Raw genomic sequence first — 25,627 nt, 5'->3', positions numbered from 1 at the left:
CCGGTCGTGGGGCCTGAACCCTGGGCCTGAGCACTGTCCCTCAACTCTTCAGCTCAAGGCTAGTGCTCTACCACTTGAGCCACAGCGCCATTTCCAGCTTTATCTGCTTATGTGGTGCTGAGGAATCGAACCCAGGGCCTCAGGCATGCAAGGCAAGCGCTCTACCACTGAGCCACCTTCCCAGCCCAGGGCTGCAGAATTTGTCCCATATTTTGACACCGGAATTCAGAGAATGCCTAATAGTTACAGATATTTTACCTTTTGCTTGCATGAAAATATTTTTGTTTTAAAAATTCTCCTTAGACAAATTAGACTTAAGGAATAGGGGTGGTTAAGTGCAAAGAGATTCCAAAAGTAATAGGTACATGACATGAACGTGGAATTGTGACCTGTCTCTGAAGTTCTATTACTTCAACGATCCATTTCAGAGTTTTAAGTTGCCTGTATCTGGGTTGTGACGGTGTCATACCCCAGCTCTCCACCTCCCCCACCCCAGCCTCCCCCCCCCCCCCATAGGATGGATATGCCTCACCTCCCACTACACTTGACACTGACTAGTTGTCTCTGTGGTACCTTATTTTACTACCCTATTCCTGTGTGTATCCTCTAAAGCTTTTTTTCTATTTTTGTGCTGGCCCAGGTGCTGTTTCTGACATTTTTTGTTCAAGGCTAGTGGCCTACCACTTGAGCCACAGCTCTACTTCTACAACTTTTTGGTTAATTATAGATAAGAGTCTAAGGACTTTCCTACCTGAGCTGGCTTTGCTCTGTGATGCAGCAATCTCAGCCTCCTGATGAGTTGCTAGGATTACAGGCATGAGCCACTGGTACCTGGCAGGCTTCTTTATTTTTAAAAAGTATTTTATCTTTTTCTGACTTTGTGCCTTAAAGTCCAGTTAACAAGTTCTTTTAAGGACCCACAGAAACAAGTGTTAGGTATTGTAAGGATATTATCTGTAACAACATCAGTAAATGAGATCATGTTTTTGGTTTAAAAAAATTTAAACTTCACTACATATAGCTTGCGACATTTTTTGTTGCTGTTGTTGTTGTTGTTGTTTGATGCCAGTACTTTGGCTTGAACTCAAAGCTAGTACTCTTATCACTTGAGCCATAACTCCACTTCAGGATTTTTGGTGGCTAATTGCCGATAAGAGTCTCAGGGACTTTCCTGCCTTGGCTAACTTTGAACTGTGATCCTCAGATCTCAGCCTTCTGAGTAGCTAGAATTACAGGTGTGAGCCACTCGCTCCAGACTTCCTCCTTGATTCTTTTTTTTTTTTTTTTTTGGTCCGGTCTTGGGGCCTGAACTCTGGGCCTGGGCGCTGTCCCTCAGCTCTTCAGCTCAAGGCTAGCGCTCTACCACTTGAACCACAGCGCCACTTCCGGCTTTTTTTCTTTTTGCTTATGTGGTGCTGGGGAATCAAACCCAGGGCCTCACGCATGCAAGGCAAGTGCTCTACCACTGAGCCACCTTCCCAGCCCCTCGTCCTTGATCCTTATTGGACACAGTATTCCATTGAATGAATGTGTGGTAGTTTATATTTCTATTTCTCTCTTGATGGATATTTGGCTTATTGTTTTGTTTTGCTCTGGTTCCCTTTTGGACCAGATTTCCTGTTACTTTGTTTTTTGCTATCAGACCAGATAAATTCCTACATTAGCACATTAGTCATGACTGCTACCTGAATCTGATGGTAATTGCAGGGTCTTAGACCCAAGCCCTTCTCCTGTACCCTTCTTGTGGCACTCCCTAACATATATAAAGTGTGTTTAAGAGTTGAGAATATTATGTGGCAAAAAGTAGGAATTCAGTAATGTTGGTTGAATTATTTTTTTCCTCTAGTATGAGAGATTAAACTAAGAGCTTCATGCTTGATAAGCAGGCCTTCTAATCACTTTAGATACTCTGCCCATTTTTTGAGTTAGCTATTTTCTAGGTAGAGTCTCCTGTTTTGCCAGGGGCCAGCCTCAAACCACAGTTCTCTCACTCACATCCACCAACATAGCAGGTCAGTCATTCTCATTATACCTGCTTTACTGATATAGATGGAGGTCTTACAGTTTGCCTCAGCTGGGTTTGAGTAATTATACGAATGTAACACTGCATCTGGCCTTTGTTGAATAAGTCATATAATGGTACATGTTTTCTCTCAATGTAATAAATCAGATGAATTCTTATGAAGGAAATTAAACTTTTGAAAGATGGCTAAATTTCCCAAGTAAGCTTGTAAGAAATAATTTACTTTCTCAGAGCATCTTTTGCTCTCTAGTCATACAAATTATCCTGAATAGGATACCAAACTTTGTTTTGCCCACTTCAAAAATTAGATCTTCTTTTAATTTGCATTTTATTGAATCCAGGTGAGTGTCCTAATGTATCATGTCCATTGATGTTTCCTTATTGCTTTAATTGCAGGTAAATCTTTCAGTTCTGAAGACATCATGTTGCAGATATTTCCTTATTTCACTTTTGTATTTTCATGTGTCTTGGTATATTTTTTGTTATGGTAATTTCAAAGCTGTATCTAATAGTATTTGTCAGCCATTTTCTTTGTCATATGAATTGCCTTACCAAGTTTTTTGTTTGTTGTTATTTCTTTTTAGGAGATAATTAGGTTTTTGGAATAAAGCTTAGACTTTTTTTTTTTTTTTGGTCAGTCATGGGGCCTGAACTCTGGGCCTGGGCACTGTCCCTCAGCTCTTCAGCTCAAGGCTAGTGCTCTACCACTTGAGCCTCAGCCCCACTTGCAGCTTTTTCTGCTTACGTGGTGCTGAGGAATCGAACCCAAGGCCTCATGCATGCAAGGCAAGCAGTGTACTACTGAGCCACCTTCCCAGCCCCATCTTAGACATTTTAATACTTGATAAGGTTTATTTACTCTGTTCAGCTTAAGGAAACATCACGTTTTTTGTATTCTTACATTCATTCTCACTGAGGTATAGAAAGGGTGTCATATCTTACATCTAAAGCTTTAGGCTGCAATATCTGTCTGAGATGACTTCATTTTGAAGCCGCTCATCCGCTAGATCTTCCCTATGGGCCTTTATAAGCCTTTTTCTGGCCCTGTCGTGCACTCAGAAGCCTCTGCTTTTACTAATGATCCCTTTTATTCTGCCTGAATGTACCATCCACCTGCTGCTGCTGTGGTCCGGGCGTGGCCCATCGTTCTGTCCTCAGACTAGTGCTCACTTGTGTTGGCCATGATTAGCAATCCTCCCCCTCCTCTTGCTTTCCCCACTGTGTATTTCACTGCCTAGTTGCCTTCCTGGCCCCCTGAAGATTTTGATACTGCTTTGATACCTTTCATCTCTGTGGCTTCTGCTTTTATATTCCAAGTTCACATGTAGTTCATGTGAACCTACACTGCTCAAGGATGAGACCATTTCTTAGGAAATACTTGGGCCCAGGGATGAGACTGTTCCTGCAATCCTGGAATAAAGATTTATTAAAAAAAAAAAAAAAAAAAAAAAAGTTTGGTTCAAAGTAAAGGGTATGGAGAGGCAGGCCCTTTTGGACATACATGTTGGGATCACAGTGTTTGGTTCTGCAGAACACAGACGGTCTGTCCTTATGACCAGGAGCCACGGTGGTACAACCTTGAGGCTGAGCGTTCCTTGAGCACTTAACCTGCTCACTGTGGAGAGGTGGTGTGGATTCCAGTGAGAGCAGACAACTCTAGTCTGCTGGTGCAGCTGACACCTACTGTTGGCTGTGGCCACTGAGGGGGGCCATAATGAATAGCTGCTTAGATCAGCTCCAGGTCATTTTTTGTTTTGTTTTGTTTTCTTTCTACACCTCTTCTCTCGGCCTAGTTGGTAGATTTTTTTAAATTGTATGATTTCACGTTTAGTTACTTGCTATTAGATCCAGATAACTCTCCACAAGGTAACACCAGTGTGTATTCTTACTTCCAACCAGATGTCTTAAAGATAGTCTTGGGGTGAGGCATGGTGGTTTATACTTATAATCCCTGCAACTAGGGGGATAGAGGCAAGATCACAAGTTGGAAGCTAGTCTGGACTTCATAGTAAGACCCTATCTCAAAAACAAACAAAACAAAAACCTGGATGTCTTCGACTGCGCCTTCTGCATATCTTGGTAGTCCCAGGACACACTTCTTTCATCCATGCCTTTCAAGAGAATTCTTTTTTTTCTTTTTCCCATCTAAGGTATGGTTTCTTTCTTTACTTACATTCTTGTCTGCTGTTAAGGAACTCCGTATGTATTAGTTTTCTCTGTAGCCTAGTCTTAACACTTGTCCTTCTGTTTATCCTTAGTCTTACTGCTTGTACGTTGAAAGAGGGGGTGTATCATTGCTAATATCCATCTTACAGTCAGAAAAGCTCTCGATTCAAGCACAAAGGCATTTTTGTATTTTATAAAATCATTTGAAAATAACTATAATCAACTTGACTCTTTACTGGTATTCGGGTAATTCTGATATATTGCTAAAGTTGATTCTGGATTTTTCAGATTTTGGATGAAATTGAAGAACATAGCATTAAAATCTATCATTTACCTGATGCAGAATCAGATGAAGATGAAGATTTTAAAGAGCAGACTAGACTGCTCAAGGTAAGAACTGGCTCTAAATAATTCCTGTTCTCTGTTCCTACCTCCTAGAGGGCTCAGATTGCCAGGGAAGGTTCAATTACAATAGTGTTTTGATTTAAATATATTCAGATAGTTCTCACTTAAGACTTAAAAACATTGCAGGTCTACTTCCAGTTATTCTCATGTAGAAAATATCTGATTCTTCCAAGTGAAATGTAGGTGTCCGTAGCTCTCAACTAAGCTTTGTACTAAACACCAACAACCTAAATCTTTGTTGATACCATTGTTTTCACGGTGAGCATTGGTGCTTCTGTGTGGAGCCTGTTTTAACTTCTTTTCCTTTCTAGGCCAGTATCCCATTCTCTGTAGTTGGATCCAACCAGTTGATTGAAGCTAAAGGCAAGAAGGTCAGGGGGCGCCTCTACCCTTGGGGTGTTGTGGAGGTCGAGAACCCAGAGCACAATGACTTTCTGAAGCTGAGAACAATGCTCATGTAAGATACTCAGTGGGGTTCTTGGTATTGGTGTTTTCTGTGTTCTGAACTAGTTGAGATTTTTTTCCTACGCACATGGTGCCTTCATGCAGCCGTTTTGGTGAATTTCTTCTTTTTCAGCACCCATATGCAAGACCTCCAGGAAGTGACACAGGACCTTCACTATGAAAACTTCCGTTCTGAGAGGCTCAAGAGAGGTGGCAGGTAGTCACAGGTTTCTCTTCTCCCTCCTTTGTGTACACAGCTTAGTTGTCTTGCCCACCAAGGAAATACACTCCCTACTAAAGGCTTTTATAAGAGTGTTGCTATTAACCTAACCAAACCTTTCTTTTCTTGCCTTAAAAAAGGGTTTTATCATTTGTATATAAAGAACAGCTTAGGTGAAAAGGCTAGAGGCTTGTTTTAGTGCTTCAAAAATGTCACTCTGGGCCAGGCGCCAGTGGCGTTGCCCTCAGGAGGCTGAGATGTCAAGATTACAGTTCAGGGCAGGAATTTTTATGACTGAACTATAATTAACTACAAAAAAAGCTGGAAGTAAGAGCTGTGGCTTGAATGGTACAGTGCTAGACGAGCAAATGCTCAGGGACAGCACCCAGGCCCTGAGTTCAGGCACCAGATGAAGCACCAAAAAAAAACATTAAAAAAAATTAAGAGTCACTCTGTACATGAGAACAGACTGAAAAACTGTAGTTAAGGGTGGTGTGCCCATGATAAATGCCAATGGAGCATGAGCTCTGCTCTCTGCAGACTCCTGAAGCTGTCCTCACCTTTTTTTCTTTTTTTGCCATCCTAATATATTTTTATATGAGATCTGTGATACAATCTCTACCTGATAAAATCCTATCTGTGCTTAGAATAGAGCTTAGTGAATGAATAGTGGCATACGCATTCATTATTGAAGTTCATTATATATAGTTTTAAAATTTCATTTTAGGGAGCTGGGAAGGTTGCTCAGTGGTAGAGTGCTTGCCTTGCATGCATGAGGCCCTGGGTTTGATTCCTCAGCACTCATAGGCAGAAAAAACTAAAAGTGGCTCAAGTGGTTGAGCGCTAGCCTTGAGCTGAAGAGCCAAGAGACAGCGCCCAGGGCCCAGAGTTCAGGCCCCATGACCGGCAAAAAAAAAATCATTCTATCTGAGTGCTGGTGGCGCATGCCCTTAATCCTAGCTATTCAGGAGGCTGAGACCTGCCAGGTGGTGATTCAAAATCAGCCCCAGCACAAAAGTATAAGAAACTATCTCCAGTTAATGAGCAACATTCCAGACTGGAGGGCTGGCTCAGGTGAGTGGTAGAGTGTCAGCTGGGAGCAAACAAACCAAGTGAGGCCCTAAACAAAGAAAAATTTTGGTAACTTGCTAGATATTTGTACTTAGTAGAAGTACACACTGAATTCTAACTTGTTTTGCTCGTCATATTTATGGTAAACTGATAGGTTTTAGAAGTACAAAGGTCGATGAATCCTCATGCCCGAAGAGCCAGTGTTGTCTGTGTGCTTAAGGAGCTTTCTCCAGCCTCTTGTGTTTGGCTCTCTCCTTCAAATGTGACGAGTTATCTGTTTGAGAGTCACTTCAGTCAGATCAAGAGGCCAGACTCGCTGATTTTCAGTAAAGACACTCATCCTATTGTAAAACAACAACTTACCATTCCATATTTGTCCTTTTTCTTCATCCTTACCCCCCACTCTCTTTTTCTCTGTCTGTCTGTCTGTCTGTCTGTCTGTCTGTCTGTCTGTCTGTCTGTCTGTCTGTCTGTCTCTCTCTCTCTCTCTCTCTCTCTCTCTCTCTCCTTCTCCCTCTCCCTCTCTTTCTTTTTTTTGCCAGTCGTGGGGCCTGAACTCTGGGCTTGGGTGCTGTCTCTCGGCTCTTCAGCTCAAGGTGAGCACTCTGCCACTTGAGTCACAGCGCCTTCCATCTTTTTCTGCTTATGTGATGCTGAGGATCAAACCCAGAGCCTCATGCCTGCAAGACAAGCACTCTACCAATGAGCCACCTTTCCAGCCCCTCATCCTGTTCTCTTGTTTATCATGTCTTTAATTAGAAAAATGACATATATGTAATTTTAAATAGATGTTTCTGTGAATTTTAAGCAAATTTTTATTTGGTTATCTATAGTTAGAAATAACTTACCACATTGCAATTGCAATTGTAATTTCAGGAAAGTGGAGAATGAGGACATGAATAAGGACCAGATCTTGCTGGAAAAGGAGGCTGAGGTAAGTACAAAAGTACTGTTTTTATGACTAAAGCCATTTGGTTTCTAAAACTATTTGTAATTAGCTTATTGCAGGGTTCCCCCCCTCCTAATTTTTTCTAATGTTTTCAAAGTTGTGTATGTGTCTATACTGTAATAGTGTGCATGTGTACATGTTTTTTCTCACTTAATCTCCAGTAATTTAGCTTGGAAACTTCGAAACTGAATTTAGTAACGTGATTTTTATAAAAGGTCCAAAGATCATTTCTCCCATAGGTAGACAGTAACCAACTGGAAAATACAATGAAACTACCCCTTAAATTTATTATCAAAATTTGAGAAGACATATGTAGAACTTACAGCAGGAAAGAAATGATTAAACTCCACTATAAAAAGATCTGATGATAAGCTGGATGCCTGTGGCTCACGCCTGTAATCCTAACTGTAATCAGGAGGCTGAGATCTGAGGACTGCGGTTCAAAGCCAGCCCAGGCAAAAAAGTCTATGAGACTCTTTATCTCTAATTATTAATCACTAGAAAACCATTAGTAGTACTGAGGCTCAAGTAGTAGAGTGCTAGCCTTGGGCTGAAGAGCTGTGGGACAGCGCCCAGGCTCAAGAGTTCAAGCCTCACGACCAACAAAAAAGTGATGATGATGATGATGATGAGAGATCAGGCATACTTGTATGTGACAAGAGTCCATACAAGGATCACAGACTTCTAAATCTCTAAATTTAATGCAGCTACAATGTCCCAGCAGTTGTATTTATTGAGCTTTCCTAGGTGAGCACTTGATAAAGTAATTGGGTTTTTGTTGTGTTTTTAAGAAATAAGCATGGGAAAACAAGGAGGTCTTACAAACAAATGAGAAGAACTTTGCTTCACTGGAGAACAGGGCTCACCCAAGTCACTATCTAGAAATAGAACAGACATGCTTTCATGCCTGCTAGGGAGTCCGGTAATAAGATCACAGTGGACCCACTTTTTTTTTAAACAAAAACTCCCTTCTTTGGCCTGATCAGCTAAATGTAGCTTAAATGGAATGTTTAAGTATTAAAACCTCAGTTACCTGAAGAAAAATTGTGTAAGCATTTTGTAATCCTTACTCGGGTGCCATAGTGATGAAAACTGGTGAGGATCATGGTGGGAAAACATTGATTTCATTGTCTTCCAGGAAATCTGTCTCATTCCTATTCTCTACTGGATGACATCCTTCTCTTTATTGCCTTTTAGGCTAAAGAGAATGTCTCATTGTCTTTATTTTTCTTCAGTTATTCCTTCTGTTTATTGGTAATTCTTTTGTCTTATTTGAATTGTTTATATCATTTACATGGTTTCTGATGAGCTGCTGGTCATTTTTGTTGGTTTCTTAAATAAAGTACTTTGCATTTTAACATGTTGATTTGTTTGAGAAAACACAGAACATGCGTAAGTGATGTTCAGAGACAACTATGGACTTGACACTGTGTTTGACTGCATGTGTACTGTGTCCACAGCTCCGCCGCATGCAGGAAATGATTGCCAGGATGCAGGCGCAGATGCAGATGCAGATGCAGGGTGGTGACAGTGACAGCGGGGCCCTGGGGCATCACGTGTGAGGCGATCCTTGTGTGTTGGTAAGCCAAGGAGCTGACTGCTAGCTCTAGGAATCTCATGATCAGCTTGCCTAGAATCAGACAGGCTCCTTTGCCTTAAGCTTTATTAATGTCTCCTGTTTTTGACCAGAAGCTCTGTCATTAGCCACATCACTAGCTTTAAATGAGAGAGAGAAATGAGAAGCCCACTCTCCACTGCCACCTACTGTCTAGCAAAGATATTTAATCCTGGGGCTTAAACTCAGGGCCTGGGCACTGTCCCTGAGCTTCTTTTTATGCTCAAGGCTAGCACGCTACCACTTGAGCCACAGTACCACTTCAAACTTTTTCTGTGTATGTGGGACTGAGGAATCGAATCCAGGGCTTCATGTATGCTAGGGAAGCACTCTACCACTAAGCCACGTTCCCAGCCCGGATATTTGTTCTTTGTTAGCTTACATATAGGAGCTAAGGAGCCCAATCCCTTCCATACTTATCCAAGGTTTCCATGAGAAGATGAAACTAAAGAAACCAATGTCAGAAGAAAAGTTTTAGACGAAAAAATTTAAATACTTTCTTTAGCCATACAGATGAAAATTTGTTAATGTTGAAATTACCTATGAAGAAAGGTTTTTAAAACAGCTTGTGTTAATTAATCAGAAGTCAAGATGCCACAAAGATAAATCATCCTAGATTTATGATATGAGTCACCTTGCTGTGTAGACCACTGACTTCCAGGCCTCTGGGTAGCTCCGCTACAACAAGTGGTAATTAGTGAATTACATAGATTTCTGACTTGGTATGCCCTGGCCTACCTGCTTGAAAGGAACCTGAAGAACCAGGAACTCAGAACTAATCATATTTACCAAAATAGCACCCTTGCCCTGGTACAGCTTACTCAGGAAGGTATTTGTTACATAGCTGTATAGGTAAAAAGACTTTTTAAAACTCTGATGTATAGTCGGGCGCTGGTGGCTCACTTCTGTAATCCTAGCTACTGAGGAGGCTGAGATCTCAGGATTATGGCTCAAAGCCAGCCTGGGCAGAAAAGTCCATGAGACTCTTACCTCTAATTAACCACTAGAAAACCATAACTCAAGCAGTAGAGCACTCGCCTTGAGCTGAAGAGCTCAGGGATAGTGCCCAGGCCCAGAGTTCAAGCCCCACGACCGACAGGGGGAAAAAAACAAACAAACTCTGATGTACTGTTTAATAGTAACCAAAGGGAATGTCCATTTAGCACTACCTGGTCCATGTTGATTTCATTTCAACATTACATGGAAACCTTGGAAGAGTCCCAAAGGGAGAGAGCCCCAGTAAGTAGCTCATGCCTGTAATCCCAGCAACTCAAGAGGCCAAGATCAGGGGACTGCAGTATGAGGCCAGCCTCTGGCGAAACTGCCAGATCTTAGCCAAAAATACAGCCAAAAAAAGGCTGGCGTTAGGATTCAAGTAATAACACTGCTTGGCTAGGAAATGTTAAGGCCCTGAGTTCAAACCCTAGTACTTCCCTAGCAACTGAGAAGCTGTGTGGTTAGTCTGCATTTCCGGTGCTGCAAGAGTCAAAAATGTTTTTTTTGCCTTCAGTCTTATCTCTAGTGATGGATGGGGAGGCTACAGAAATGGGTTGTGCTTAACCAGATTTAAAAAGATGCAGCTCCTGAACAAGGTTCATTTGAACAAGAGGGAAAGGTAGACCTCCCTCATCACAGATCTTGCTCGTGGGGGGGGGGGGGCGCTCGTGTGTGTGTGTGCGCGCGCGTGTGTGTGTGTGCGCGCGCGTGTGTCCATCCGTCTGTCCCCATGTCCTGGGGCTTGAACTTGGGGCCTGGGCACTGTCCCTGAGCTTTTTTGCTCAAGGCTAGCGCTCTACCACTTGAGCCGCAGCTCTATTTCTGGCTGTTTGGTGGACTGGAGATCAGTGTCTCATGGACCGTCCTGTCCAGGCTCTCTTTCAGTTGTGATCCTCAGATCTCAGCCTCCTGAGTAGCTGGGATTACAGGTGTGTGCCACCAGCACCATGCTCTTGCTGTTGTCTTTTTGAAGCTTTATGGAATTTGGAAAATTATTACTTGGGGTACATAGTTAATTTTTATTTTTGTATACTGTTCAGTTTTATAGTACTTGTAGTTTCCAAGAGCCTCGTAAATGGCATTTGATTTAGTTAACTAGTCACAGAAATCCAACCTTTTGCTCAATTCATGCCCTTTGTTATGCAGAACATAGTACTTTTGACAAAGAAACAAATGTTGCATGACTTCCATTTAAATTGTTTTGTTTGGTTATTCCAGAAACACTCTTGGATAAAATGAGCGATTCCAAATGAGTGCCACAGCTGTGTCTTCGCTGGGTCCCTTGGCAGGTGCCTCTACAAATTTAAGTGCCTGCATCTGACTTTTTTTTTAACCAACTTTTGATGTATTTTTGTATGAAGTGCTTTTAACATTTATACTTCATTGCTGTTACACTCTATATTTACTTTCTTCCTCCTTAACTAAATCACCTGTGTTACTATAACTCATTTCTAAGAATCACTCATTGTGTGTAGTTAATACTGAATTTCTTTATGTTAGCTGGCCTAGCTAATCATTGGTGACCACTTTGAATTTATATCTAGAAGACTGAGATTTAATCCAAAATGTTCCTGCATGATAGGCATGTACTCTGACAGAGAGAAGACTATGTAGTCTTGGTGCCAGGCCATTTTCTTCTTACTAAATCTTACTCTGTGGAGACTAAATTTTCCTTGGTTTTATATTGTGCACAACACCTAAGACCAGTTTTGCTGCTATAATTCAATACTGTTATTTCTTCTGCACATTTACTTACCTGTTTACCAAGTAGAACTGAAGTGTCTAATGAGACATGTGTTTGCTTACCAGGCTTTTAGTTGTGAATTTTAAGAGCTCTGTATTCTGATGCTAGATCACTTAAAAAACATTCGTGCAGAGAATTCACACAGCTTTCTATAGTGTCCTCCTCTGATGCTGGTTAGACCGTGCAGGCAGCTGTGAGCTCTGGTCTCATCTGGTCTCACACTGCAGTAAGACTCCACACACAGTCCGTGAACTGTTTTTACTCAACTAAATTATTTCCTAAGTTATAGGAGATGATATATTTTTAGAACCAGTCTTTTAATATTTTATGCTGCACTTTAATGTACAGTCTGTAACTGCAATTGTAAAAGATCTGTCTCAGAAGTGTAAGGCATGAACTTGTCACTGCCTGAGGGCCATGCCCCATGAATCCCAAATGCCTGCCTGGTTTTTCTGATTTGGTTTTTCTCTGTTTGTTTATTGACTTTGTTTAAAAAAAAACAATAGCAATGATTCTCCATTTGTTCAAATTTTTCCGAGTGTCATATAGGAATGAAAGATAATTCAGACCTGTTGCTGCAGGATGGTGGACAGGCAGCTGTAAGGAAAGCCAGGTCCAGTCTGTCTCTTGACGCTGTGGCCTGGCCCTTCCTGGACTTGCCTTTCCTCCATCATGTCCTTCAGAAGTTCCTTTCCATCATGTCTGCTAAGGTCAGGAAACAAACAAAAGGAATGAGTGAAGGAGATGGCAGTGTGGTTTTAGTATTTTCACTTCATTCCTTTCCAACAGGAGTTGAGCTGAAGAAAATGCATAAGATGAGACAGGAATTTGGGATTTGGAGGCTTTCTTTTGGGCCAAGAACAACAAAACAACACTCAAAAATTGTTAGTTACAGAGTTATGCAACAGAAAATCTAGGGTTCTTCCTTGTTGATCATTGTGAATGGTTAGAGGCTCGTGTTGTGAAATTTCTTCCAAGAAACATGCTGTATGACTTCAGAATATACCCATGCAGTCACTTATTCGAGTTATTTTGGCATTTGTTAACTTTGCTCAAGGAAGCTGTAAAAAGACAATTAATTATGTTTCTGTCAGTGTATGTTGTGATAAAGCCACCATGTAGGACCTGCTGCCACCAGAGGGTGGCAGTGTGGACTGGGAGGGCCTGTGCCTCACACTTGGATGTTTCCATGATTGTTCTTTCACAAAGAGATCATCTCTGCCTAGAGTAATGTATTTTGAAAACACTTATTTTACACAGCAAGTTTGTATCCATTTAAACTAATCCTTTTCAATAAAGCACTATTGTTTAGATATTAAATGAGCCATTTTCTTCTCCCCCCACCCCACCCTTTTTTTTTTTTTTTGGTGGTGGGTCTTGAACTCAGCCTGGGCACTGTCCCTGTGCTCTTCAGCTCAAGGCGAGCGCTGTACCTCTTGAGCCACAGCGCCACTTCTAGTTTTCTAGTGGTTAATTGGAGATGAGTCTCACGGACTTTTCTGCCCAGGCTGGCTTTGAACTGTGATCCTCAGATCTCAGCCTCCTGAGTAGCTAGGATTATAGGCCTGGGCCACCAGCACCCGCTTCACCCCCTCCCCCTTTTTTTAAAAAAAACCTGGTATTGGGGTTTGAACTCAGGGCCTCTTGCTTGCTTGTTTAGGTGACATTCTACTCCTTGAACCATGATTTCAGTCTAGCTTTTTGCTGGGACTTTTTCTGCTTGTGCTGGCTTCAGTTGGTGATCGTTTGGATTTCAGCCTCTTAAGTAGTTAGGAGTCTAGGAATGAGCCATCAGTGTTTGGCTCCTCGGTGTTTGTTTGAGATCCCTGGAGCCCAACAGTTATTAATGGGAAGCAGTTATTGATGTATTAGCAGTACCTGTACTGCAGAACCTCACATTGGAGCTACAGTTCAAAGGCAAGGGTGAGGAGCTAGGAATGTGGCTCAGTGGTAGAGTGCTTGCCTGAAGCCCTGGGTTCGAGTCTCCAGTACCACATACACAGAAAAAGCTGGAAGTGGTGCTGTGGCCCAAATGGTAGAGAGCCAGCCCTGAGCAAAACTGGCCAAAAAGAGCCAGGGTGAGACTTGAACAGATTACAGGCGCTCAAAGTCATCTTCAAGACCATCTGGTAAAAAACACTGGAAATACAAGATTCAGCCACCGGTGGGCACGCCTGCCATCCCAGCTACTCCGGAGGCTGAGATCTGAGGATCACGGTTCAGAGCCAGCCCGGGGACGAAAGTCCATGAGACTCTGATCTCCAATAAACCACGAGAAAACCGGAAGTGGCGCTGTGACTCAAGCGGTAGAGCGCTCGCCTTGAGCTGAAGAGCGCAGGGACAGCGCCAGGCCCCAACTTCGTCGAGTGGTGGCTCAAGCCTGTGATGGTGCCTTGTTGAGCCCGGGAGGTGGCGAGGCCCGGGGAGGGGGGGATTTGTTTGCGGCAGCTTGTCTCGAGCAGCCGTGGGCCGCCGTACCTGCGCGGGGCTGCGGGGCTGCAGGGGCCGGGGGGGGGGGGGGGGGTCGGGTGCGGCCTCCGCCCCTGGTCTGTCAGGGGGGCCCTGGGTGCCGGACGGTGCGTGCCAGCACGTGCCCCCCCCACGGACCCCACAGGGACCCCCCACACCTACACACACACAGACACAGACACACACGGACCTCACACACACACACACAGACACACACGGACCTCACACACACAGACACAGACACACACGGACCCACACACACACACGGATCTCACACACACGGACCCACACACACACGGACCACATATACACACACACACGGACCACACACACAGACACACGGACCCCACAGGGACCCCCACACACACACACAGACCCCACACACACAGACCCTCCCCACATACACATGGACCCACACACACACACACGGACCCCACACACACACACACACGGACCACACACACAGACCCTCCCCACACACACATGGACTCACACACACACACGGACCCCACACACAGACCCTCCCCACACACACATGGACCCACACACACATGGACCCACACACACACGGACCACACACACACACACACATGGACCCACACACACACGGACCACACACACGGACCACACACACACGGACCACACACACACACACGGACCCCACACACACACGGACACACACACACACGGACCCCCCACACACACGGGCCCCCCCCCACACACACACGGGCCTTACACACGGACCCCACACACACACACGGACCCACACACACACGGACACACACACACACGGACCTCACACACACACGGACACACACACACACACGGACCCACACACACACGGACACACACACACACGGACCTCACACACACACGGACACACACACACACACGGACCCCACACACACACGGACCCACACACACACACGGACCTCACACGGACCCCACACACACACGGACCTCACACGGACCCCACACACACACGCACGGACCCACACACACACACACGGACCCACACACACACACGGACCCACACACACACACACGGACCCACACACACACACACACGGACCTTAACACACACGGACCCACACACACACGGGCCTTACACACACACGGACCCACACACACACACACACACACGCACCCACACACACGGACCCACACACACACGGACCTCACACACACACGGGCCTTACACACACACGGGCCTTACACACGGACCCACACACACACACACACGGACCCCACACCCCAGTCCGCTGCTGCGCCCCTGGCGATCGGGCCGCGCCTCCCTGTGCCGAGGAGAGACGGGAGGAGCACGGGAGGGAGCCCTGGTCAGGGGCGGGGAAGAGCCCGGGGAGCCCACCGCCGAGGGGCCGAGCCCGCCGGAGCCGCCTGCACTGCGGGGCCGTCGGGGCCGTTTCCGAGGCCGAGCCCGCAGACCCACGCGCCGCTTCCGCCCCTTTCCCCGCCCCCGCCTCTACTCACCAATCAGGACGGAGTGCCACGCGAGCCAAGGAGGTCCCGCCTCCCCGACCCGATGGCCAATCGGCGGCCCGTCCGCGGCGGGGGCGGGGCTTCGGCGGGCGCGGGGGTGGGGAGACGGCGAAGCCGTGGCCGGCGGGATCGGGCGGCGCCGGCGGAGCTCCGGGAGGCTGCTGCGGGCGGCGGCGCGGGCGGGCCCGCCGGGTGAGGACGCGGCGCGCGGGCGGGCGGGCGGGCGCGCGGGCGGGCCTGGGGCGGCGGCGGCGGGCCGGGCCTCGCCGGACCGGGCGGCGGCGGCCTGCAGCCGGCCGGGCCTGAGGCGGGCGGCACCCCACAGAAAGTCCGCGCGGAGCTGAGGCCTTGGTCGCGTCCGCGAGCCCGGGGTGGGGGCGGCCGGGAAGCGCAGCCCGCGTCGCCCGCCCCGCGCCGGGCCCTGCGGGGGAGGTCCCCGCGCCCCCCGGCCGGCCCCCGGCCCCAGCGGGGACCGTGGCGTCCGGCGAGGCGCCGCGGAGCGCACGCTGCCCGCGCGCCGGCCGGGGAGGGCGGCGGCCGGGCCGGCGGGCCGCGGGACGGCGTTACGTAACAGGTGACACGGACTCGTGGCTGCCCGGGAGGGAGCGGGCTGTCGGAGCAGGAAGGCCCGGGAGAGCCGCGGGGGGCGCCTCGGGAGGGAGGCCCCGGCGCGGCGGCCTCGCGTGACGCCTCGGGAGGAGGCCCCGGCGCGGCCCGGTGACCGCGCGGCGCGCCCGCCCCGCCCCGCCCCGCCCCGCCCGCGGCCGCCCCTCCGGACCACCGGAGGACGCGCCTCTAGCTCGGATTCCTCGTCCTTAAAGAGTGTTTAAAACTGACCCTCCTCATAGAAGTCAGTGTTTAACAGCTGCTATAAGATGCTTTGCACGCAGGAAGCACTTCATGCTGGTGATTACCACGGGGGAAGAATAAGAAGACAGAAGTAGGCAATCGGGGTATTTACAAAAACACAGGTTGAAAGAGAATTAGGAACTCAACGTACTTTTAAAATGAGACCCACTTTTTAGTGTTAGAGCCATTTGTGAAATGGCTTCTCTGCAGTTGTACATAGATGTTTTTACAGTAAAATGAGCTAATGTATAAAATACTGCTTTGATGCCTTAATGAAAAATACTGGTACTTAAAAAAAAGAAAGAATTAGTAATTAAGCAGAACTATCTTGGTTGGAGGGGAAAATACAAAGTGAATTCTCAAAGCAAAGATTAATACTTAGGTGATCCCATAGGAGCCCATTTAAGTCTTGGCACCAAGGAGTCTGGCTCACTCATTAAAGTTGCCTGCTTTTAGTCATAGCAGTACTCCTGCTATTTACATGCTGACATGTTTTCCTGCTGCTTACCTGTTCAGTCACATCCATGTTTTCCCCTTTTAAGCACACACTCTGAGCTTTATTACATGCAGTGCTGGGGATGCAACTGGAACCCATTGTAAGGTTGAGTGACTCTGATGGGGTTCATTATAATCAGGATGTGCAGAGTCCTCTAGTGTATTTGTGGCTACTAGGAGTTTTCCTTTACAAAAGGAATGGAAAAGCTGAGGATCCTATAAAATGTGATATGGGGAAACACATTGTTTGATGGTTTTCAGTGCAGCATTTATATGGTGGTGGTTTTAGTTCAGTAGTTTTGGAGAGCAACTAGCAGGATGTATGTGCTCAAGATTTTGATAAAAATTATGGTATCCCAATTTTGAAAACAGTCCTGTAAACCTTGTATCAGTAAGGTAGCATACTCCTCGGCTAGGACACGTACTTCTGCAGCTTCATTTCTGTCCTTTCCGGAATCAAAACTTGAACCAGTTTGATCCATGGAAATACCATTTTTATGTAAAATGTGAAAGGATGAATAGACAGCATTTACAGTGTTGGAAAAAGTATGTGAAGACGTGGTCAGGGACAGAAAGGAAGTTGGAGTAGTAGTAGTGATACCATTGTAGAATCATGGGATTATTTTCCTCTAAACTGACATTTTAGTTGATTGCATTTTAAAATTAAAACACCAGAAGATATTATAGAGGGCTGGGAAGATGGCTTAGTGGGAGAGTGCTTGCCTAGCATGCATGAAGGCCTGGGTAAACGGGGAGAAAAAGAAGATATTATAGTACGGTAGAATACAAGGGTAAATGTTGCTTTGTTCCATCTCCCTGCCCAAGCCCACCCTCCTGATTGTTTCTCCAAATAATTGGTTTGGTCAGATTATATCCCAGCTCCCAAACCTGCGTAAGTTTGTGACTCCATCAGGTTGGCCCACTGGATCCCACACAGCTCAGATCCAGGCCACCTCCTCTATTTCCTCAGGGGTCGCAGGCCCAGCCACACTCAGCCTTTCCTGTTTGTCCACCGAGCCTCATCCTCCTGTGAGGCCCAGCCACGTGATGCAGAGGGGGCTGCTCTAGGTCAGACTAGCAGTGGCCCCTTCTGTCTGTTCCCTGGGGCCGCAGTGGACAGACAGGTGTTCCTGGCCGCTTATTTAACTGTCTTACTTTCTGGATTGAAGCCACATGCTGAGCTGTGAAGCTACAATGTTGTACACCTTTCTGAAGCTAAATTCCTTGGGTTGTGTGTAGCACAACTGCCCAGAGGTGTGAGCCAGTGTAATCAAAGGACTTGGTGCGGTCTTCTGGCAGTGGTACCACTCGGGACTCATGGCTGTGTTGTCATGTGTTTTGGTACATTCTTGAGGCCTCCCCCTACTACCCACCTGTCACCATTTAATAGACTATTTTCTTTATCTTGGCCCACTGTGTTGGGAGGGATTTCTCCTCCTTAGAAAATCCTTTATCCATACGAACTTAGACGTTTCTTAATTCAAAATAAGGCTCAATAAGTGTTTGAATTAAATTTAACATTGATATTAATCACATTTTATCTGAGATAGGGGCTAATGGCAGGGTTTATAGGACTTAATATATATATAATTCTGAGAAGAGAAACCCTTTAAGAAAGTGAATACAAAGTTACAGATTAAAAACTAGAGACCTAGCCGGGCGCCGGTGGCTCACGCCTGTAATCCTAGCTACTCAGGAGGCTGAGATCTGAGGATCGCGGTTCAAAGCCAGCCCGGGCAGGAGAGACTGTGAGACTCCTATCTCCAATAAACCACCAGAAAACCGGAAGTGGCGCTGTAGCTCAAGTGGTAGAGCGCTCGCCTTGAGCTGAAGAGCTGAGGGACAGCGTCCAGGCCCAGAGTTCAAGCCCCACGACCGACAAAAAAAAAAAAAAAAAAAAAAAGAAAAAAACTAGAGACCTTTCAAAGGACAGTGTTTGCCTGCCAGCCAGGCCAGCTCTATGATGGAGAGCTGATACATTTCCTCCCTTCATTTACTATTACAACCAATAAAGGCTGTTTGTTCCAACCAAAAAAAAAATTTTTTTTAGAAAATCCTTTTTTTTTTGGTCAGTCATGGGACTTGAACTCTGGGCCTGGGCACTGTCCCTCAGCTCTTCAGCTCAAGTCTAGCACTCTACCACTTGAGCCACAGCACCACTTCCAGTTTTCTGGTGGTTAATTGTAGATAAGAATCTCATGGACTTTCCTGCTGGGGCTGGCTTTAAACCATGATCCTCAGATCTCAGCCTCCTGAGCAGCTAGAATTACAGGCGTGACCCACCAGCACCTGGCCTAAATACTTTAAGTTGAGAAAAAGAGCTTGAAAGAACTGGCCAATAATACACATATATTTAACTTTAAAAAATAATATATTTGTTAATTACCTGAGCTTTGTTTTGGGTGTTTAATTTTTTGTCTTTTCATATGTCAGTGAAGAGAAAGAATTTATTCATTCAGCATAGTTGATACATTTTTGTTACTTATATAATAAGTCTGATTTCTGTTTCTAGTGCTGCTATAGGTTTGTGTGCCTCCAAGGCAAGAATTCTGACTTAATTTTATTTGGCACAATTTCATTCAAAAAAGAAAAAATATACTAAAGCACATTTATAATTGTAAAACTACATTATTGACATTTTTCTGGCAGGCAGGAACATCTATACTGACTACTGAGAGCTGAACTCTCCCTACAGTTTAGCACACCTGCTAACTTTCCCACAAAGGAGCATTTGTCTCCCTGTATTCAGTCTTGTTTCTTTTCCACTTCCCATGTCAGGTGCTGTTGGATCTGTTGAGATTGCCTTAGTACCCCTGGCCCAGACCTTTGTTACGAAATTCTGGGACCAATCCTGGGATAGGGAACATCCTAGGATAGATAGCTAGATAAATGGCTAGATAGCTAATAGTCACTTAGGTGTGCACCAAAGTAACTGGACAGTGCACATGTATTTCACCTCCATGTGCCCTTTGCCTGACCCCAGAAACATAGGCTGTTCTTCCCGTGACCCCCCCCCCATGACAAAGACAAAGACGGAGACGCGACAGTTATGACTGAGCACAACTGGGGTATATTTTAGTAAATTTTAAAGAAGAATGACAACAGGGTCACTTAGGGCCTTTTCCCAGGACTTTGGGAAGAAGACAGATGAGAGGCCCAGAAATGTAAGCTATTCTCGTTTTATTTATCTTTCTGTGCTGATAACTGGGTCTTGAACTCAGAGCTTCATTAAGGCTGGCACCTTTGCAGCATTTTGAACCACACGTCTATTTCTGGCTTTTTGCTGGTTGCTTAGAGATAAAAGTCTCAGGGGCTGGGAAGGTGGCTCAGTGGTAGAGCGCTTGCCTTGCATGCATAAGGCCCTAGGTTCCATTCCTCAGCACCACATAAGCAAAAAGAAAAAAGCCGGAAATGGTGCTGTGGCTCAAGTGGTAGAGCGCTAGCCTTGAGCTGAAGAGCTGAGGGACACCGCCCAGGCCCAGAGTTCAGGCCCCACTACCGGACCCCCCAAAAAAAGAAAAGTCTCAGATTTGTCTCTCCATGATGGCTTCCAACATACATCCTTACATCTCAGCCTCTTGTGTAGCTAGAATTACAAGTGTGAGCCACTCGTGCCTCATCCATATTCTGGCTTCATAGTCAAAGCCACTGGGATGGGGGCTCTTTCTTATCCACTGCTTGATGCCAGATAATCTGATAGGACGCCAGGTGAGGGGACCTCGTATATCTTCTGTCAACAGAAGGAATATGTTTTAGCAGAAAGAAAAATTGTTAGAAATTGTTTAAATTGCAAGCCTTTCCCGTTTTTTGTCTCCTTTATTATTAAAATTCCAGTTCCCTCAGCAATTGTTGATTAGAGGAATGTGGGGAGAAGTCCCAATATCAGAATGAGAAACCAATCCCAGAAAGTGTGGCAAACACTCACTTTAATTGATCTGGTTTAGAAAGAAGAGCAGATCTCGAAGGGAGAGCAGTTGTTTGGGCTTTCTCTGGAAGGTAAGCGGCTTCATGATGTAGGTAATCCCTTTCAAGCCTTGAAGCAGACAGTACTACAGGTGTCTACAGAAAACTACCTGATTTCAAAGGTAATATATACTCATCACTGTAGGCAATTCGGAAGTACAGAAAATTGAAAAGAAGAAAGTAGAAGTCAGCGTTCTTCTGCCAGTGATAAGCACTGTAAGCATGTTTTAAAATGCATGGATGTGGAGCTCAGGTTCCAGGAGGATACACATCCGATGTCTTGCCTGTCCCACTGACTAGCCATAACATAACCCTCTGGACATGCACGCAGAGCAACCGTGGAAGACACTGACAAAGGGTAATGGGTAGCAGGGAAGATGGACAGCATTTAAAATACCACCCCATCAGGAGTGAGCATCTGTTAAACCTCCAGCCACCCTGGCCTGGAGTCAGGATGTCCAAACCTAGAGACAGACACTACATAAGAACAAGTAGATTTCCTGGGAAGCCTACTTTGAACTCCAGGAAAGAATGGGAGAAAAGTACCATTTAGTCTTTCCTAGAGCAGTTGGATTTTTCCCCCTTTCTTTCTTCCTGCAGCTCCATCCCAGGAAAGTATAGTCACAAGAAGTATATGACAGGGAAGAGTAATTTAAACCCTAGGTTTCTGGCTGAAGGACTGGAAAGAGAAGCCCTGGGCAACTGGGGAGTGTACCAGAGAGAATATAGAAAGGAGCTTAGGTAAGTGGCTAAGCTCTGCATGAGGGGATTTAACGGAACAGTTTATCAGACGGAGAACTTTGCCCTGCAGCCAGCTTATGAGAGGGTAAGCAAAGTATGCACAGAACATTTGCCCTGCAGCCAGCTTATGAGAGGGTAAGCAAAGTATGCACAGGACATTGCTGGGAATGTAGAGGGGCCGCTGACACTACCCACACAGCAAGGAGGGACTTGCATCCTGAACCTGGTCAGGCCGGCTGGCTCAGCAGAAATACCCATGCTCTCCACAGGACTTAAGCAAGAGCCATATACTATAACAGCACAATCATTTAAAAGGCATAGGATATAGCTCAAAATTACTCAGATATCAAAAACCAGAAAAACACCCATTAGTGAGAAAAGGCACATCAAAAGCTGAGGTGATACACATATTGGGTAGATGGAATGTTCTGGCTTCCACAGCCTTGGATGAACCTTAGGAGACCAAAAGCAAAAAGCACTTGACACATAGAATTAAGGGCACTCACCAGTCAGCCAACCTTGAAATGGGATATCCTGGTGGGTATCGCAGGTGGGCTCATGTAATCCAGAAGCAACATGGGAAGTTTTCAGTCTACTATGGCTGTCTTGGAAGATGGAATGGCTGTGAGCCAAGGCGTGAAGGTGGCCTTTTTGGGCTTTTTTTGTCGGTCATGAAGCTTAAACTCTGGGGCTGGGAGCTGACCCTGTGCACTTCAGCTCAAGGTGAGCCCTCTACCCCTTGAGCCACAGTGCCATGTCCGGTTTTCTAGTGGTTTATTGGAGATAAGAGTGTCACGACTTTCCTGCCCGGGCTGACTTTGAACTGCGAGCCTCCTGAGTAGCTCGGATGACAGGCGTGAGCCACCGGCGCCCAGCTTTGTTTTTAACCTTGACTATAGTCCATTGGATTGGGAGCCAACGTGCAGGACACCCGGCTTGCCTCCCCACATGTGGGACCTTGGCCTTCCTTCAGCAAGTGGCTTCATTCTTTGGGCTGTGGTTTCCTGTGGAAAGAACAGAACCAGGCCAGCATTCACAGGAAAGAGCTCTCCCCCTCTGTCAGCTATGAACTAGCCTGAGGACTCTGCAGATGCTTGTGTACATGGAATTGTTCTTTGGCTTATTCTTTAAAATGTTGAAAATTCCAGAAATTCACAAAATGTGGGAGGAATGCAAAAGCCAATATATCCAACTTCACTAATCAAGGCATGAACAATTTTTTTAATTTCCTGTTCCCCCACTCATGCAGTTAAAGTAAATCCTAATTATTCCATTTGACTCCAAACAGTATATATTTTTAAGAGATAAGGACCCTTTCCTGCTTCATATCCTCACATTACCATTGCAACAGCTCGAAAATAGCAGCTTTGGGGTTGGGAAGGTGGCTTAGTAGTAGAGCGCTTGCCTTGCATGCCTGAGGCCCTGGGTTTGATTCCTCAGCACCACATAAGCAAAAAAAAGCCAGAAGTGGCGCTGTGGCTCAAGTGGTAGAGGGCTCGCTTTGAGCTGAAGAGCTGAGGGGCAGCGCCCAGGCCCAGAGTTCAGGCCCCACAACCAACCAAAAAAAGAAAAAGAAAAAATAGCAGCTTTTAATTGCCTAACATCACGATATCAATATTGAATACTTGTTAGCATTCACATCTTTTTTAAGCAATTTTTTTATTGTGATTAAGTGATTACATAAATTTCACAGTATTGTGGGATAGTAATACTTAAAGTCACAAACACATTCTTACCTTCATGGGGCAAATTGTCTTTATCACATCAGTCAAGCCAAAAATATTTGATTTGGCATTCAAACAAGGGCACGAGACATTTGGCAGGTAACATCTCCAGCATTTTCCATTCATTTTGTTTCCCCCTTCCCCCACCCCCATTTATTAAAGAAACAGGTCATTTGTCCTGTAGGATATATCACATTCTTGATTTCTTGGAATTTCTTTTTTCCTTAGGATATATTGTACTGGCCATATATAATGAAATCACTGGCTTTTAAGGTCACTAGAAATAATTCTGTTTGTAATTTAGCTGATGCCTTAATATAGAGTTAGAAAAGAAATTATATATATATATATATATATAATTATTTGTTACTTGGGGAATAGCTAGGACTTATTTTGCTAAAACATTGATTTGTTTGCTTTCTAGTTATGTAAAAATTTTTTAATTTTCAAATCAAAACTATTAAACATGATATATTAGAATAATACAGTGTGTCAGATCATCTGTTCCTTTCCCTTCCTCTTCCATAAGTAGGTAACCACATTCATTAGTTTTCATTATCCTTCTGTTGCTTCTGTTATGAATATGTGAATACATACACATAGTCCTTCTCTTTTGACAAAGGTTAACCGGCCCTTTCTCTGGTTTTACACCTTTTCCCCACTTTCACAAAGTAGCATGTATAAAGTTCATTTGGGTGATTTCGTACCACCAAAAAAAAAAAAAAAAAAAAGTTTAGATTCAGCTAGTTATCTACCTAACAGGAGACTAAGAAAGTCAGAATGTGGTACGTCTATGGAGTTAATTGATCTGTTTCTCTAGTAAGTGAGTTTATTTTCAGCTCTTAAAACTTTATTTTTGGGGCTGGGAAGGTGGCTCAGTGGTAGAGCGCTTGCCTTGCATGCATGAGGCCCTGAGTTCAATTCCCCAGCACCACATAAGCAAAAAGAAAAAAAGCCAGAAGTGGCGCTGTGGCTCAAGTGGTAGAGTGCTAGCCTTGAACTGAAAAGCTGAGGGACAGCGCCCAGGCCCAGAGTTCAGGCCCCATGACTGGATCCAAAACAAAAAACACTTTATTATTCAGGGCCATCACTGTAACCCTGCCTGCCCTGTGCAAGGCCCTGGATCAATCTCTAGCACCGAGCCGGCTGAACATATGTGTGTGTGTGTGTATGTGTATGTGTATATGTGTGTATATATACATAGAGAGTCAAAATACTTAGGATATGTATTATCAAAATACTTAGGATAGGTTTTTTGTTGTTTTTTTTTTTTTTTTTTTTTTTTTGGCTGGTCGTGGGGCCTGAACTCTGGGCCTGGGCGCTGTCCCTCAGCTCTTCAGCTCAAGGTGAGCACTCTACCACTTGAGCCACAGTGCCACTTCCAGCTTTTTCTACTTATGTGGTGCTGAGGAATTGAACCCAGGGCCTCATGCATGCGAGGCAAGCGCTCTACCACTGAGCCACCTTCCCAGCCCCAGGATAGTTTTTTAAAGTATACTAAAATAAATACATATAGTGTTCAGACTTAAGGGAAAAAACCCTAAGGAGTGAAAGTAAAACTGTAAGGTGGAAATACTGGTTCTGTTCAAAGATGGCACCTTGAATCTCAGTCTGTTTTGTGGTGTCAAATTTATCTGAATGTGATCTGCCTTTTTTGGTGATAACTGTTGTATGACAAGATGTTAGGAAGTATATTTAATTCTTGACTGCTAATGTAAATTAGTTGGAATAAAAAATACATCACCTTTCAGTTCATTTTCACATCAGCTGCTTAACAGAAGCATAGATCCTTGGATCTGAAAAGGATCTGATTATCCCCCCCTTTCCCCTGCCAGTTTCCAGATAAAGAGCTGCACCTGGGAATGGAGACGTGACCAACATCAGTGGCAAAGTTGTGATTGGAACCGATGCAGCATTAGTGTTTGCTCCGCCAGTCAGCTGCTTTCATTCCTATCCCCAAAGTGCCTGTCTCGCTGTCTTTTTCTAGTCTTGGTGAGCTACCATATAGTGCCAGTGTCTTGGATTGTGACTGGCTTTCTGGTCTTTTTCTAGTCTTGGTAAGCTGCCATATAGTGCCAGTGTCTTGGATTGTGACTGGCTTTCTGGTCTTTTTCTAGTCTTGGTAAGCTACCATACAGTGTCAGTGTCTTGGATTGTGACTGGCTTTCTGGGTTTGAAGAGATGGTGCTTCTTGGCATGTTCAGCTTTGTGAAAGGAAGTGGATGCAGGCATGGTTTCTGTGCAGCCATATCC

At 45.2% G+C, this 25,627-nt stretch overlaps 2 protein-coding genes across 7 annotated transcripts in view; both read left to right on the top strand.

Moving 5' to 3' along the window:
* Positions 1-12,953, top strand: part of Septin2 (septin 2) — a 28,894-nt gene extending 15,941 nt beyond the window's left edge. For all 3 annotated transcript variants that reach the window (XM_070001321.1, XM_070001358.1, XM_070001436.1), the window contains exons 8-13: positions 4,478-4,579; positions 4,906-5,051; positions 5,172-5,255; positions 7,206-7,263; positions 8,739-8,858; positions 11,108-12,953. In XM_070001321.1, the coding sequence (XP_069857422.1) occupies positions 4,478-4,579; positions 4,906-5,051; positions 5,172-5,255; positions 7,206-7,263; positions 8,739-8,840 (492 nt within the window). In that variant the 3' untranslated portion in view covers positions 8,841-8,858; positions 11,108-12,953. The remainder of the gene's footprint in view (positions 1-4,477; positions 4,580-4,905; positions 5,052-5,171; positions 5,256-7,205; positions 7,264-8,738; positions 8,859-11,107) is intronic.
* Positions 12,954-15,708: 2,755 nt separating this feature from the next.
* Farp2 (FERM, ARH/RhoGEF and pleckstrin domain protein 2) overlaps positions 15,709-25,627 on the top strand; it is a 114,127-nt gene continuing 104,208 nt past the window's right edge. For all 4 annotated transcript variants that reach the window (XM_070000603.1, XM_070000528.1, XM_070000445.1 and 1 more), the window contains exon 1: positions 15,709-15,794. The gene's annotated coding sequence lies outside the window, so the exon portion shown is untranslated. The remainder of the gene's footprint in view (positions 15,795-25,627) is intronic.

This window comes from Dipodomys merriami, unplaced genomic scaffold (assembly GCF_024711535.1).
Source record: "Dipodomys merriami isolate MVZ:Mamm:240054 unplaced genomic scaffold, mDipMer1.0.p SCAF_1, whole genome shotgun sequence".
Taxonomy (NCBI): Eukaryota; Metazoa; Chordata; class Mammalia; order Rodentia; family Heteromyidae; genus Dipodomys; species Dipodomys merriami.
This window is presented reverse-complemented; position numbering and strand designations above follow the sequence as displayed.